The following is a 13,948-nucleotide window of genomic DNA, read 5'->3' on the forward strand; positions in this document are numbered from 1 at the left end:
TCTGTGAAGCAGAAGTCTCTATTGTAGCACTTCGTTACTGTTCTTTTTATTGACCACTTTGTATGCTGAGCTCGTGAGGGTAGTTTGTTCCAGTGCTCTAAATTGTAATAGTTGCAAACTGTATTATATGTAGATTCACTGGAATTAAGCAGCAGTGGGGGACCAGATTATAAAACAGGCTTTACAAATTTATGAAGCTCAGAAAGGCAAATTATGCAGCATATTGTAGCATTATGCACAGCAGTATGTCTTTATTTTCACATTTTAGCAACTATTTATTGTGTCTGTGTAAAGTTGCATCAGTTAGTACCAGTTTAACATCTGAAAGCACCATTCAGTAACTGAAAAGGCAACCGCTTAAACTTAGCAAAGGAACTACAATTTCTCAGAATTATGGGTAGACCTTTTTTTCCAATACCTTTTGATTCGTTTGAAATAGAAACAACATTTTTTTTGGTGACGTCTTCAATTATGCAGCAGATGGTGAATTATGCGGCAAATGAGGCAAGTACATAATTGTGTGGACTACAATGCAGACGCAGAAATACATAATTTTAGAGGACCTCATTTTATGCCCTAGTGCCTGTTGTCAGACTGCTAAAGAAAGTTAAGTTCCTGCCTTTCTTTCGTTGTAGGCAATAAAGGGTTAAACAGCCAGTTGGATGAGAGAGAAGAGATAGCCTTCCAAACGCAAATGCAAGCATCTTACTGCTAATTGCCTAACTAACACTTCTTGGATAAACGAATGGCCGTGCTAAAATACATATTTAACAGACTAATGAGAGCAGCTGCAGCTAAAGTGTCTGATGAAACACTAGGAGGGAGAAAACCACAACGACCTGCCACCCCTCTTCCTGAGCCTTTCCTCGACCTAGACTCTAGGTCGGTGTGATTCATGTGGAGGGCATGAAACTGAATTTCCTTGGAAAAGGGCAGCACGCGCAACAAGTGCTGCCCCACGAGGGACACCAGTAAGAAGCCTTACACTAAAGTTGGTTGGTAGCCTCGTTTCTGGAGTTCTTTTATTAACACCATCGGTGCGGTGCAGATTTACCCTGTGCGCTGTCCATCATCAATTCCCATTGGATGAGTGTAAGAGAGGTGTACCTCATGACGAGCTGAGCTCGTCATGAGCATCAAATGGGTTAAGAAAACCTTGTTATGAGGCACCAGAGGTTTTTCGGGCACTTACTTGTCCTTGATGGCAGCAATACCGCGCTCAGACTTTGCAGGGGTGCTATTTGAACTGCCATTTTCACAGGCTTTTGTATCTTCCATTCCTAAAACAAATTACAAAAAAGAAATAAATAACTTTGAAATCCTGTTGCAATGGCATACACAACACAGAGTAAATCTCAATTACAGTTGCTAGCTGTGGCTTTTAAAGTCCCTGTACTAAAATTACCAATGCAAAAAAAGTGTATTCAACCAGAAAATCATGTGCAAAACACGAATACACATCAATACTATGGTCTACATATTGAATACAAAAATATCGTGAACATTTACTACTCATTTGTGCACTTTAAATTTAATGTATACAATAGTAAACCTCCGCAAATATTTTAATGACAGTGTCGACGCCGAGTTAAGAATATTTACCTATACTTTCTTACCTTCAAAACATTTTTGTACTCTGTATTTAGGATCCAATATTTCTATGTATCAATATTCTTGTGCACGATATTGTGCCATACAATCGCAATTAAAGATGTTTCACCAACTTATGGCCTTTGCTTTTTGTGAGTTGCCAAAAAAACAAGTTCATTTTGCAAACACGCATTTACAATGCAACGGTCTCCCCTTTGCAAAAGTCAGAGCCACACACACACACACACACACAGAGCCACACACAGAGACACAGAGCCACACACACACACACACACACACAGACACACACACACACACAGAGCCACACACACAGAGAGACACACACACACACAGAGAGACACACACAGAGACACACACACAGAGACACACACACACAGACACACACACACAGACACACACACAGACACACACACAGACACACACACACACAGAGACACACACACACACACAGCCACACATTGCAATGATTAATAAAAATTGATTGTCATCAGTTTTTTCAATAAAGCCTTCTAAAACAATTAAAAAAACCTTAACATGTTTGAGTCTTTATTTTTTTTCAATTATTCTAGCATCTAGAAGCAACGTGACAGGTTCATGTCAAAAACGCCCTTCAGCTACCGCCCTACAGAGGTGAGGTGACCTGGATTCATTTACATGCAAATAACAACACCAGGCAAAGGATAATCTACCCCGAAGAGATGGCGCTGCAGAATGTGCGCATTCCAATTCCCCAACCCCCACAGCATTTCCTGCCTTGAAATTCAAATACCTAAGTACAGAGTCCAAAAGGGGAAAAAAGGCATTTCTTTCAACCACACTCCGCATCCCAGCTATCCCCTTTCCAGACCATTCACCACTTGTGAAAACACGGAGGCAAACCAAAGCCAGCTAGGTAAAGAAGCCAGGGAACCAAGGCTGGTCCGCACAACTACCAGGCGAAAAAAAAGTTACATTCAAATCAAGCCAAAACACCGAGAGCACCATGGCACTGGCTCAAGCGGCGGATTACCTTCCTATTTTACAAATAAACGGTCCTCTTGGGCAGCTCCGGAGAAGCCCTGGGCTGCATTCCTTCCTCTACGAGGCTGTGACATTTCTCCCCTCTGCCCTCCAACCCTCACGCTCGTGCCACCGGGCAGCCTAAGTCGCAGCTACAAGCCCCTAGTCCGGGAAAGCGCATGGTTAGGAAATCAGAGGCTGCCTATTTAATTTGCACACGTGCAAGCAATGGAGCGTCAAACATTTGTGCAACTTGGTGTCAAGAATAAGATGCACATGTTTTTCTAGTTCCTGTGAACATGCGCCTTGTGGCTGCATTGCATCCACGTTACCCCGGCGTGTTCAGATTCCGAACCCCCCCACCCCGTCTCAGCTTTTGTACGTCATCCTCTATATTGTAATGCATCTAAGGTGTCTCATATAGCGCACACCCGGTTCCCGGGTGCAGCACAGCACTTTACAAAGACTGTTTGAAACACGAGGTGCAACCAGAAGCGTTGACCTCTCGGGAAGTGTAAAGTTTCGGAATTATTAATGTAACTTTATTGGGCGAAGCAGACGACGACTACAGCTACCAGAATGCACTGATTTGCTATCTGAAACTCTAAGCAGGGGAATTGGTGCCTTACAGACTTCTGGTCACTCTAACTGCCCCTGAGTGGGTTTGTGATGTGCGAGGCCAGTCTCTGGCTGACAAAAGTCGGGTTTACAGTGACCCTGCTCTCTGACTTCGAGATGGGTCCCCTACCTGCCAAGTCGCCCCATGGCATGCATGCTTTTAGCGAACTGCACAATGCATTCTGGGACTTGTAGTGAGGTGTTTTTAATTGTGGGTGCACATCTGCATCTTCTGCTAAATACCTGCCGGCCCAGTCCACTTATCCTTGCCTCGAATCTGAGCCAAAACTTTTGATTAACGGCACAGAAAAGTGCACTCTGCTTCTTAATTTGGGGCAAAACCTTCTTGGTTGCGGACTGCTGAGAAACCTACATTTTTCTACTATTCGGAGGTGCGAACTCTGGATACATGACTGCAGCCCCCCACTTTATGCTGGAGTATGCATTCTTAATGCAAACAGCCCTGCTGATGAATGTCTTGATTGCCGGGCCAAAACTCTAAGGACACAAGAGCAGAGCCCCACATCCTGCATGTGTCTTGACTCAGGGACGTGAGTCTCTACATGCAGTCTGCACCTTGTTTCTAGGCGAAAAACGCCATGTCCATGAATGCAGGTGAGTTGCTCTTTGTGTCTTGGTTCTGGGGTGCAGGTTCTGGGATGCACCCACGCCCCAATTGCCGTAGCCGGCTTCAGCACCTCTGCCCCGGCTGTGGACCTCGCCTCTTTGGCATGGTGAGTCTTTTTATTATTTTTATTTCCCCGGCCATGCTGGGGGGGGGCCACACTTCACGTTCAGTGTTCGAGGAGGGGGGACCTCTTTTCAATCCACGTAGGCGGCTGCACTTCGGGAAGCTCTTACTCAGTTAGTGGCAGCTACATGCACGGCCGCTTCCCGGGGCACAACGGGAGGACTCAGCTTCGGCGCAGTAAGTCACTTTCATTTATAGAGCCTTCCCGCCCCTTGCAGCCGGCATTTACTCCTCCTGGGCAAAAGCAGGGGGGTGCGGGTGTCGCTCCACTCGGCCGCAGCCTTCTCTCTCTTCCACCCCGCCGCCGCAGCCTCACATTACACATGCTGGGCGGGGGTAGGGAGGTGTTGGCGCAATTCTTTGGGTTGCTCACTTACGGCCGAGTTATGCGCACATTTCAATTCACCTGTTGCCGCAGATGCTGGCCTCTTCAACAGTCGGGGCACTTATCCGTCGCGGGTGACCTCCGCTTGTGCCCACACCCAATGAAGTCGCCATAGCCGCTCTCACTCACTTCGCTGGGGCATAGGCTGGCGCCGGGGGCGGCCAGCCCTCTCTCAGACACCAGTCACGTTTGCTCGCAGGGAGCGGAGGAGTGGGTAGGTACTCCACTCTCCCTCTGCCTTGCAGCGGGCTCACAACACAGCACATCAAGGGGGATGGCGGGGGGGGGGGAGCGGAAAGTGAAATATTAAACAAGAGAAAGAGGTCCGAGCAGGCAACCGGGAGAAAGAAGCCGGCATCTGTGGTGATCAGTAAACCATGAGCTCGAATCTGGCAAGACCGGCTCCGCCTTCCATCCTTCATTGGGTCGAAAACAGAGATTAGTTACATGCATCTAAACAGTAACGTCTTTTTACCACTGCGGGAAACTAGTACATTGCAAGATGAAAAAAAACAAGTCAGGTCCCGGGCCGGCAGCCAATCACAGCGAGGCCCGGGGAATGACGTCACGGGGGTGTCCCGGGCTGGCAGCCAATCACAGCGCGGCCCGGGACACACAGCAACAAGGGGCGTGACTTAGAGTCAGAAACGCCCCCGAATCGCGTTTTCACGGGGAAAGCGTAATTGACAGCCAATCTCTTCCAATGGCTAGCCTCCATTTATGGAGCTAGTCAATGGAAGACAAAGGCTGTACGAAGCCCCATACTGTAGGATCATAAGATTCGCCCTGGGCGGAGCACCTGCTTTGCAGGTGCTACGGCCAGGGCAAAACCTAAACATTAGTAATCCTCCAAAATAGGCTTTAAACCTCACAAATGAGCCACCACTAGCAAGTACAATAAACACCGAGCATTCTAGTAAACTATCCACAGGTGGACAAAAATAAATGGTGGAAAACTGTTGCCACTTCCTCTAACAAATGGCCCTTGCTCATTGATAAATGCTGTGAGAGACTAAGCAACAAACTGCCCATCCCAAAAGACTAAGGGCCTGATTACGAGTCTGGCGGTACTGGAGCGGGCCGCCAAGCCGGTACCCTGCTCCAGAACCACTAAACTCGACCGCCAGATTACAAGTAATCTTGTGGTTTGGAGTGCGGCCCTTTGGTATTCCCACAGAGGGCACTATTAAAAAGGCACCGCAATGGGAACGCCAAAGCCTGTAAATTCCATGCCGTACAGGAAAGGGGGTGCCCCCTGCTTACATCCCATGGACCTAAGGCAACAGGGCCTCCTTTGTTTCCTCACTGCTGCACTTTTAATGGCGGACTCACAGCAATTAAAAGTGAGATGTCAGGAAACTCGTAAAAGGGTTGGCGGAGCCACAGCGGCCCCACCAAGCATATTGAGGCGTCGCACCACTGCAAAACCTCCGAGTATCACGGATCCCCGGCAGTTGCAGCGGTCCTTTGGCAGTCCAAACGCCAAACTCTTAATAGGGCAGTCGGACCGACTGTGCCCGCTCTGCCACCGTGGATACAAGAGTCCATTGGACTACCATAGTCTTATACAGGCCCAGAATGTGCAGGTGCCCCCGTAAATCTGCTCAGTATCTTCCCCATCTCAGAGTCAAACCTGAATCTCTGAAACCTTGAACTTGAGGGTATGGAGATTCCTTCTCTTCCCTCAATTGTGACCAAATAACAGCTTGAAGAAGAAAAGACACAGATGGCACAAGTCACAAGACAGAACTATTCTCAAAAGCAAATGACCTTTGTACAAGTCCCAAATGCTCGTCAACTTGCATTTCTTATGGACTGCTATAGCAATTACATCCTGATCCGTTGATCGGGCTTCAAAAAAATGAACTAAGTTCTTGGGTAGTAAAAGTTTCATTGTAGGTGAATCAGGATGCTGTTGGAACCTTACCAATTCAAGGCTATTCACTGAACACTCTGTAACCACTTTCCCACCCTAGAATAGGTCAGGCATTTACTTTTAAGGGCACAAGAAAAGCTTTTTCGAGGGAGAGTAGGGATCCCTCTCCCAATAAAAGGTGCGAGTGATGGACATGCTTTTTTCCGCTAGAAATAAGCTTTGAATAAGTGAATTTGCATTTCTTGGTAAATTTCTTCATAAGCAAATATATCCTTAAATATTGGCTGGAGTCAAAATGGTATTCACAAATTTTTGCTGGATGCACCCCTGGGAGACAGAAAATATTGCATGTTTATAGGCTTACTTCAGAACAGATTACAGATTTCCTAAAAGTGGCAAAACTGTATCAATACAAAGTTGTAGACCTTCGGATACACTTTTGTGACTTTCCTTTCCATTTTTAAAATGTTGCTCATAATGGTTATACACTGAATATACAGTTAAAAAAAAATACTGTTATACATAATCCTTATTTTATTAAATGGTAACTTGAGGCCAGATGTACAAAGCTTCTTCGACATCGAAAACTGCACAATTTACAAAATGTTTTTTTTCCAATGTACAAGGCAAATTGTGATTCTGTAACTTGTTGCAGAATCGCAATTCTTTTTTGCAACCAAATACAGATTCAGTATTTGGAAGGGGTGTCCCTTCCTAACACCGATTTGGAATGGTATGTATTGCCCTTTGAGAATTTTAGGCTAAATAACAGGCTGCATTAAAAAGCAATCACAGACATGGTAGTCTGCTGACTTCAGCAGGTCACCATCCCTGTGATGGCTGCGATTCGTAGTGGGTTACACATTGCAACCTACCTCTTTAATATTAATTAGGTAGGTGATTTGCGCCACACAAGGACTTGTTATTTTGAAATTAACTGTTCTATACATTAGGAATAGCAATTTTCTAATTGTGACTCGTAGATAACTAATGACTGCTATTCCTAATGTTAGTAGTGCCTGGTCCTTAAAGCATTGTTTATGAAGTTCTCTTTAAAAAAGTCACATAGGATTAGCAAAATATATTTATCCATATTTTTCAGTTGCAAATATTTTTTAGGTACATTTTATTTTGAAAGCTAACACAGCAAAACTGTCTTCGACCTTCCTCCGCCCTCCACACCACACCATGTATGAAATATCTTTGGGTACATTTGAAAGCAATCACCAATCTTGCTTTTATTCTTCTGTACGTATTTGCATATATTCAAGGAACATTTTCTATTCAATATATAAAGCGAAATTGTTACATTTTGCAAAGGTATGTTCACATTTTTGATTTGGAACACGTCTGTAATTCAAGCTGAACTCACAGTTGAATGTATTCCCTTTGGGTGGGAGGGATGTCATGTCCTGATATAAAGGCGGTTCTGCAGCTCAGAATCTACTCTGTTCTTCATGTAACAGCTTCCCAGCTTCCCATGGGGGGGGGGGGGGGGGGGGGGGGAGGGGTGGTCTTGGAAGCTACGAGGAAGCATTCCCACTGGAATTTTATTTTGCTTTTTATTTGAACCTCAACTCTCACCACGGGTTGCTGAAACTTCTCTACATGCCGCAAAGACTAACTTAGTGGCCAGAAGCTCCATGAGGAACGGGGCACCTCCATAATCTGTTTGGTGCAGTGTTTAAGAAGAAGGAATTCAAGTGTCAGGCCATAGAACCCCAACAACAGTCCACAACAAGGCTTTCTGTTAAAAGCAAAGTTGTCTGTGCAGAATTACAGTTGGAGACTAGTGGAGTACATCCAGTGGGACTGCAGCAAGTGGTTAGTTGATAGCTTGAGAATATTACCTCTGCCTTTTAGGCCTAAATTTATTTAGAGCGGATTGCCTGAAATTAAGGTATGGATCTGACCTCCCAGTTTAATGCAAGAATTCAATTTTAAATATGTATCGGAGGTCAAAAGGAACTGTCTCGTATGTGGTGGCAAACCAAGACAATCAAGGTGCATGGATGCAAATTAGCAATTTTCGCAGGATTTTCAAAGGCTTCAGCTGTCAAGTTTACTTAAATGCCGAAGAAGCACATTCTGCCCAAGTTCTTTCTTGCATTCAGGTACTTGCCACTATTTAACCTATTATAGCGGACTACATTTAATAAAATGAAAAACGTCAACTAGATAAGCTGCTCAAACATGGAGATGAAAATCTCAAGAGTTCGGACTTTCACATATGTAGTTTTAACGCAAATAGTCACCATGTACACAACCACAGTCGTGAGTTCTATTGGGCCACAGTCATACCACCTGGGCGGCTCTGAGGAGGAAGGGTGGTCAATCTATACACAAGTAGAACTACTGAGGCAACAATACATTCCTTTGTGGAGGTCAAAAATAAGGCTTTTAGAAAAGCAAAACTATGGTGCTTCATACTAGGAAAATGGACAACACATAAAAGCATGACTCCACTTGCAAGCAGTTCTGCTGCTCTACATAAGAGTCATGTTACAGTGGTCAACATCCAATAAGAATCATGGGGAGGTGGCACAACTCAATGAATCAATCAGGATTTATAAAGTGCAGCTCAACTCCTGATAGGGTATGCAGGCCATAGCAGGTCCCGGAGGCTCATTTGAACAGCCAGGTCTTCAGGGCTGGTTAGACCTGGCATCTTTTAGCGTGTTTCCCCAGTCTTTTTCCTTTCTCACCCTCCTAGTTTTGACGCTGGTTTAGTGTCTCTGCGAACTTTCTCACTGCTATTCAATGTTAAAGTGCAAGGGCTCCTATGGTAAATTGGATTCTAGATTGGTGTTTCCATGATTGGCCTATTTGATTTTCTGGTAAAGTGCACTGAGAGTGCCAGTGCCTGTAAATCAAATGCTGCTAGTGGGCCTGCAGCACAAATTGTGCCACCCACACAAATAGCCTTTCAAAGGGTTCTCAGACCTGCCACTCCAGTGTCTGCATGCAGCTTTTACTGCCATGTCGACTTGGCAAGTGCGCCCACTTGCCAAGACCGAACCTTCCCTTTTATTACACGAGTCACCCATAAGATAGGCTCAATTAACCTCTATGGGCACGTTGCAGGGTATGTGAAAGGTAGGACATGTTCTGGTGGTGTGACATGTCCGGATAGTGAATTATAGTGTATTTCATTTTCCACTGTTGAAAGGCTATCTGTCCCAATAGATATAATGGGGAATACTTGGTAAAATTTTACAAGTATATCTTCCCACTGGGACAAGATGGAGAAATGGAGTTTAGTATGCCTAAACTCAGGATGTAGAAATTTTCTTTTAGTAAAGATGATCTTTATTTTCTTTGTTTGACAATACCACTTTTAGAAAGTAGGTATTTTATTGCTGAGCCATCCTGCAGGACTCTGCTGGGTTGTAGATTGACTGTTTGGCTTTGGATTGACAGGGGCTGGGAATGTGCATTCTCTTCAGACAGTCACTGGGGGGGTGTGGGGGGCGCCTTTCCTGGATGAGTCGGGCAGTGCTGAATAGACCTGGGCACTGCATTCAGAGTAGTGGAAGGAGATTTCCTTGCTCCTGAATGGGCCTGGTCTGCCCTGCAAAATGCTGCCTCCACCTCCTTCTGGGAAGCTGGGCCAGAGAGGACCAAATTGGCTTGGACTTAGCACAGTTACTCTGACCAAGAGAACAAAGAGACTGAGCACAAAAATTGGGGCACAGAACACGCTTGGATCAAGGAGCCTGCCAAGAAGAGCTGGAAGAACTGCTAGGAGGAGTACTGCCCCTTTGCTCTGTTATTGCTTTGCTGGGTTGGCCTGCAGTTGCTGCTTCTGCCTTGGGAAGTGAAAGAACTGGAATGAACTTTCTTCACTTGTTGCACAAGTATCTCAAAGGGCTTGAAATAGAACTTGCTTCCTGTTCACGAAGTCTCAGGGACAGAAAATACTTCATTTACCCCTGGGTAGCGCCTCTGGAACCATGGGTTTCAGTTGGCACAGAGCAGAAAGGCAGCAGACACCATCATTGCTGCTGGCTCCGTTTCCTGAAGGCATCGCAGAGGGCACCTCCACAATCCGCATAGCAACCCTGCTCTCACCGCCGCCACCACCGAGCCACTGCTTGCACTGCGACCTGTGGGCACTGCACTCCGCACCGCCTCGCTTAACTCCGCCACCCTGGTCTCACAGACTAGGTCGCTCGGCACGCGTAACCGCACTGTAGTTTGGGTGCACTGCTCATAAGTCACACAACGCACCGCCCCGTCCCACACCACTATCTGGGCCGACCGGCGCCAGCTTCTGTCAACCGGCACTGCCACTTGCACCACAACAAGCACCACTTCATTCCGCACCGCAGCCCTGGTGTCACCGCCGGACAACCATCACTGAGCCCCTGCCTGTACTTGAGGGGACCACACGCCGCACCGCTTAACTTAACTTCACATCGCAACCGCCATGCCCTGTCCGCACCGATGCGGTTGGCCAAAACCAAAGGCAGTGTTTACGAGTCTGCTGGCACGGACGCCGGTCTACACCGGCGTGGTCGGCTGGAACGGTTGGATTTTGTTGTGATCAGTACCACGGTAACCACGGGCGGAGCTACCGGCTTCAAGGAACTACATTTTAAAGTCATTCTTGCAAAGTGCATATTTTTGTTTACTGCATGTTGCTCTTTCATCAATTTGGCCTTGTTTGCACAGACAAATATTGGTTATTTTTCTAAAACTGGTTTGGTGTCCTGTTGTACTGTTTTCAGTGTGTTACTGTTGGTTATGTGCAAATGCTTTACATACTGCCTCTGAGATAAGCCTGTCTGCTCATGCCAAGTTATCAAGGGGGTGAGCAGGGGTTATTTCAGTAGTGTATCCCCCTTATCCTGACTAGAATGATGAGTCCCTATTTGGACAAAGGTGCAAACCATTGCCAACTAGAGACCCCATTTCTAACAGGGCCCTTCTGAATTCCGGAAGAGGGGTTATGGTTCAGAGTTGCATGGGCAGGCTGTTCCAGGTCCTCGTTGCTATGTGGAAGAAGGCGCGACCTCCACTTCTGGTTCGGTAGACGCGGGGTGTGGGGGCAACTGAAAGAGAGGTGGAGCGTGGTATCCACTGCGGCTAGTGGAAGTTCAGGCGGTGGTTGTTGTAGGCAGGTCCTTGGTTGTGTAGAGCCTTGTGTGTGTGTGGGTAAGCAGCTTGAATTAACATGACGTGTATTTGTAAAGCGCGCATTCACCCAGCAGGGCATCTGGGTGATGAATAACAGAAGTTTGTTACCCAACTCAATGGTACTCATTTTATTGACCTCAGAAAAGACGAAACACTGAGTGAATCTGCCGGGATTTGAACCTGTGACCACAAGGTCAAACACAGGCCCCTACAGTGGAAGCATTAGTCCACTATGCCACCAGACATGGCACCTCTTCTGTACGAGGAGCCAGTGGAGGTGCCTGAGGTAGGGTGTGATGTGGGTACATCGGGGAAGGTCGAGGATAAGTCTGGCTGCGGCGTTCTGTATGATCTGAAGTCTCTACAGGAGGTGTGTGGAGATTCCTACATAGAGAGCATTGCCATAGTTCAGTCGGCTGGTGATAAGGGCCTGCGTCCCGGTGCGTCTCAAGTTCATTAGTAGCAACTTGAAAATGTTATGTAGTATGTGCCATAGTGAGGAAGAAGGCAGAGTAGATGACGTTGATCTGTGATTTCATGGTGAGCTTGTTGTCAATGATGATCCCCAGGTTTCTGGCGCGGTCAGGAGTGAGTGAGTGAGTGCGGGTCTTAGGTCTGAAGGCCAACAGGAGTCATTCCATGTGTTGGCAAAGATCATCACTTGCGTCTTGTCAGTGTTCAGTTGCAGGCAGTTCTTCACCCAGTTGACGATGCTTGTCATGCATCTGTGGAAGTTGGTTCTTGTGATGGTGGGGTTGTTGGTGACTGAGAGGATAAGTTGGAGGATGCCTGCGTAGGAAATTATGTTGTGACCGTGGGATCTAACTAGGTCTCCCAGCGGGGTCATATATGCATTGAAGAGTGCGGGGCTGAAGGATGAGACCTGAGGGACATTGCAGGTGATGTTATGAGGCAAAATGTGGGAGGTTGATCCTCTGGGTTCTTCCGGTGAGGAAAGAGATGATCCATCTGAGCGCGTCCCCTATGACCCTGATGTAGTAGTCTTTTGATCAGTGTGTAATGGTCGAAGGCTGTCGAGAGATCGATGAGGATCAAGGCAGCTGTTTCTCCTTAACCAAGGAGGGTTTGGATTTAGACAGTGGCTGTGATCATAGAGGTCTCGGTGCTGTGACTGCTCATCAGCAAACCTCCCAGATAAAACATGACAAATGCACATCTCATCCGATACTCTTCAACCCGCACAACTTGCTGATGGACAGTGCACTTTCAATCCTCCTATTAAAATGTAAGAGCAAAGTAAAGAGTGCATTCTAAGGACATTCCTGTCAGTATCAAAGTTGCGAAGTTTCCAACACAGAGGGCACAGGAATTGTATGCTATACGAACCTTTGAAGAGTAAGGCAACAATCTGTTACCTAGCAGCTGGTCTCTGGGCTGAATTCATAAATATACATCACCCATCTTTGGTAGCAGAGCTGATTTATGAAAACTCTCCTTTGATGGTGGACTGCTTAACTTGGAAATCTCACTGTCAATCATGGCGCGGCTTACCTAAATTCTCGCTACTGTTCTCAGGTGGTCCAAAGAATGTGTTATGAAATAGTATACAATCACAAATTATAAATCTGCTTATTTTGCATTTTAAATGGTTTTCATGCTCTTGCTTTTTGTGTTAACTAGTAGTGAAGTGACAGGGGAAAGCAAGAAAAAGATTGACATGAGGGTCCTAACCTGCCATCAACATCTAATTAGCTATTATATAACCCATTTGTACAGTTCCATAAGTTTGGTGGTGCGAGAAATTCAAAATATCTTGTGATAATCGTGAATAAAATCTGCACGGTAAAAAGGTTTCATAGGAACATGCACTGTCTCGGAACAACTTGCCAAACTACTGAATCAATAAAAAAATACTTTAAACATTCTCTGGAATACTCCCTTTTGAATGATCTGGGCAAACTTTGCCAATGGTTTACATCAGATAAACTAGACTGCTTGCTCGCATTTATCAAGTAATCATTTAAATAACATTTCCTGTTGCCAATTTTGGGAAACATTTCCTTTGGTAATCATGTATCAGTCGTCACATACTAGAGGGATTAAACAACTAGTCGGCCGTAGCAAATCTATACTACTATTATAAAAAGAGAATTTGCACCTTTTGGCAAGGTAAACTCGAAAAGTACACCACCAATCCGAACAACAAAGACATCATTGAAAACCGCAGGGCAAACAGAAGGACATAGGCTATTTAAAAATAAAAAATATACATTGTTTTAAAAATGTTTAAATAAATAAAAGTAGTCCCTTGCAACTAGCGCTGGCCGCGAAGTCTGCGTCATGACATCGGGAGCGCGGGGAGGAGCGGCGTGGAAGCAACAGGAAGAGCGGCGCTGGAGAATGCAGGAGGAGCGAGGCTGCCTACAACGCAGTAGGACTCCGGAGCAAGCTGGAGCTCAGGCAGCGCGTGATGCAGTCTCGCAGGAAGAAGGAAAGGTAAGTTCTTCGTCACCCATCCCCCCCCCCCCCCCTGTGGTATCCTGCTATCCTGCTTTGGATGCCACGTGAGAAATCATTAGTAACGAAGGTGCAGGCGAAATCAAAGTTT

At 46.0% G+C, this 13,948-nt stretch overlaps 1 protein-coding gene across 1 annotated transcript in view; it reads right to left on the reverse strand.

The window, feature by feature from the left end:
* The window catches only part of DUS3L (dihydrouridine synthase 3 like), a 169,718-nt gene that overhangs the window by 138,602 nt on the left and 17,168 nt on the right, over nt 1-13,948 (reverse strand). Inside the window, exon 2 of the mRNA XM_086941835.1 lies at nt 1,193-1,280. Coding sequence (XP_086797961.1) covers nt 1,193-1,278 — 86 coding nt within the window. The 5' untranslated portion in view covers nt 1,279-1,280. The remainder of the gene's footprint in view (nt 1-1,192; nt 1,281-13,948) is intronic.

This window comes from Lissotriton vulgaris, chromosome 10 (assembly GCF_964263255.1).
Source record: "Lissotriton vulgaris chromosome 10, aLisVul1.2, whole genome shotgun sequence".
Lineage (NCBI taxonomy): Eukaryota > Metazoa > Chordata > Amphibia > Caudata > Salamandridae > Lissotriton > Lissotriton vulgaris.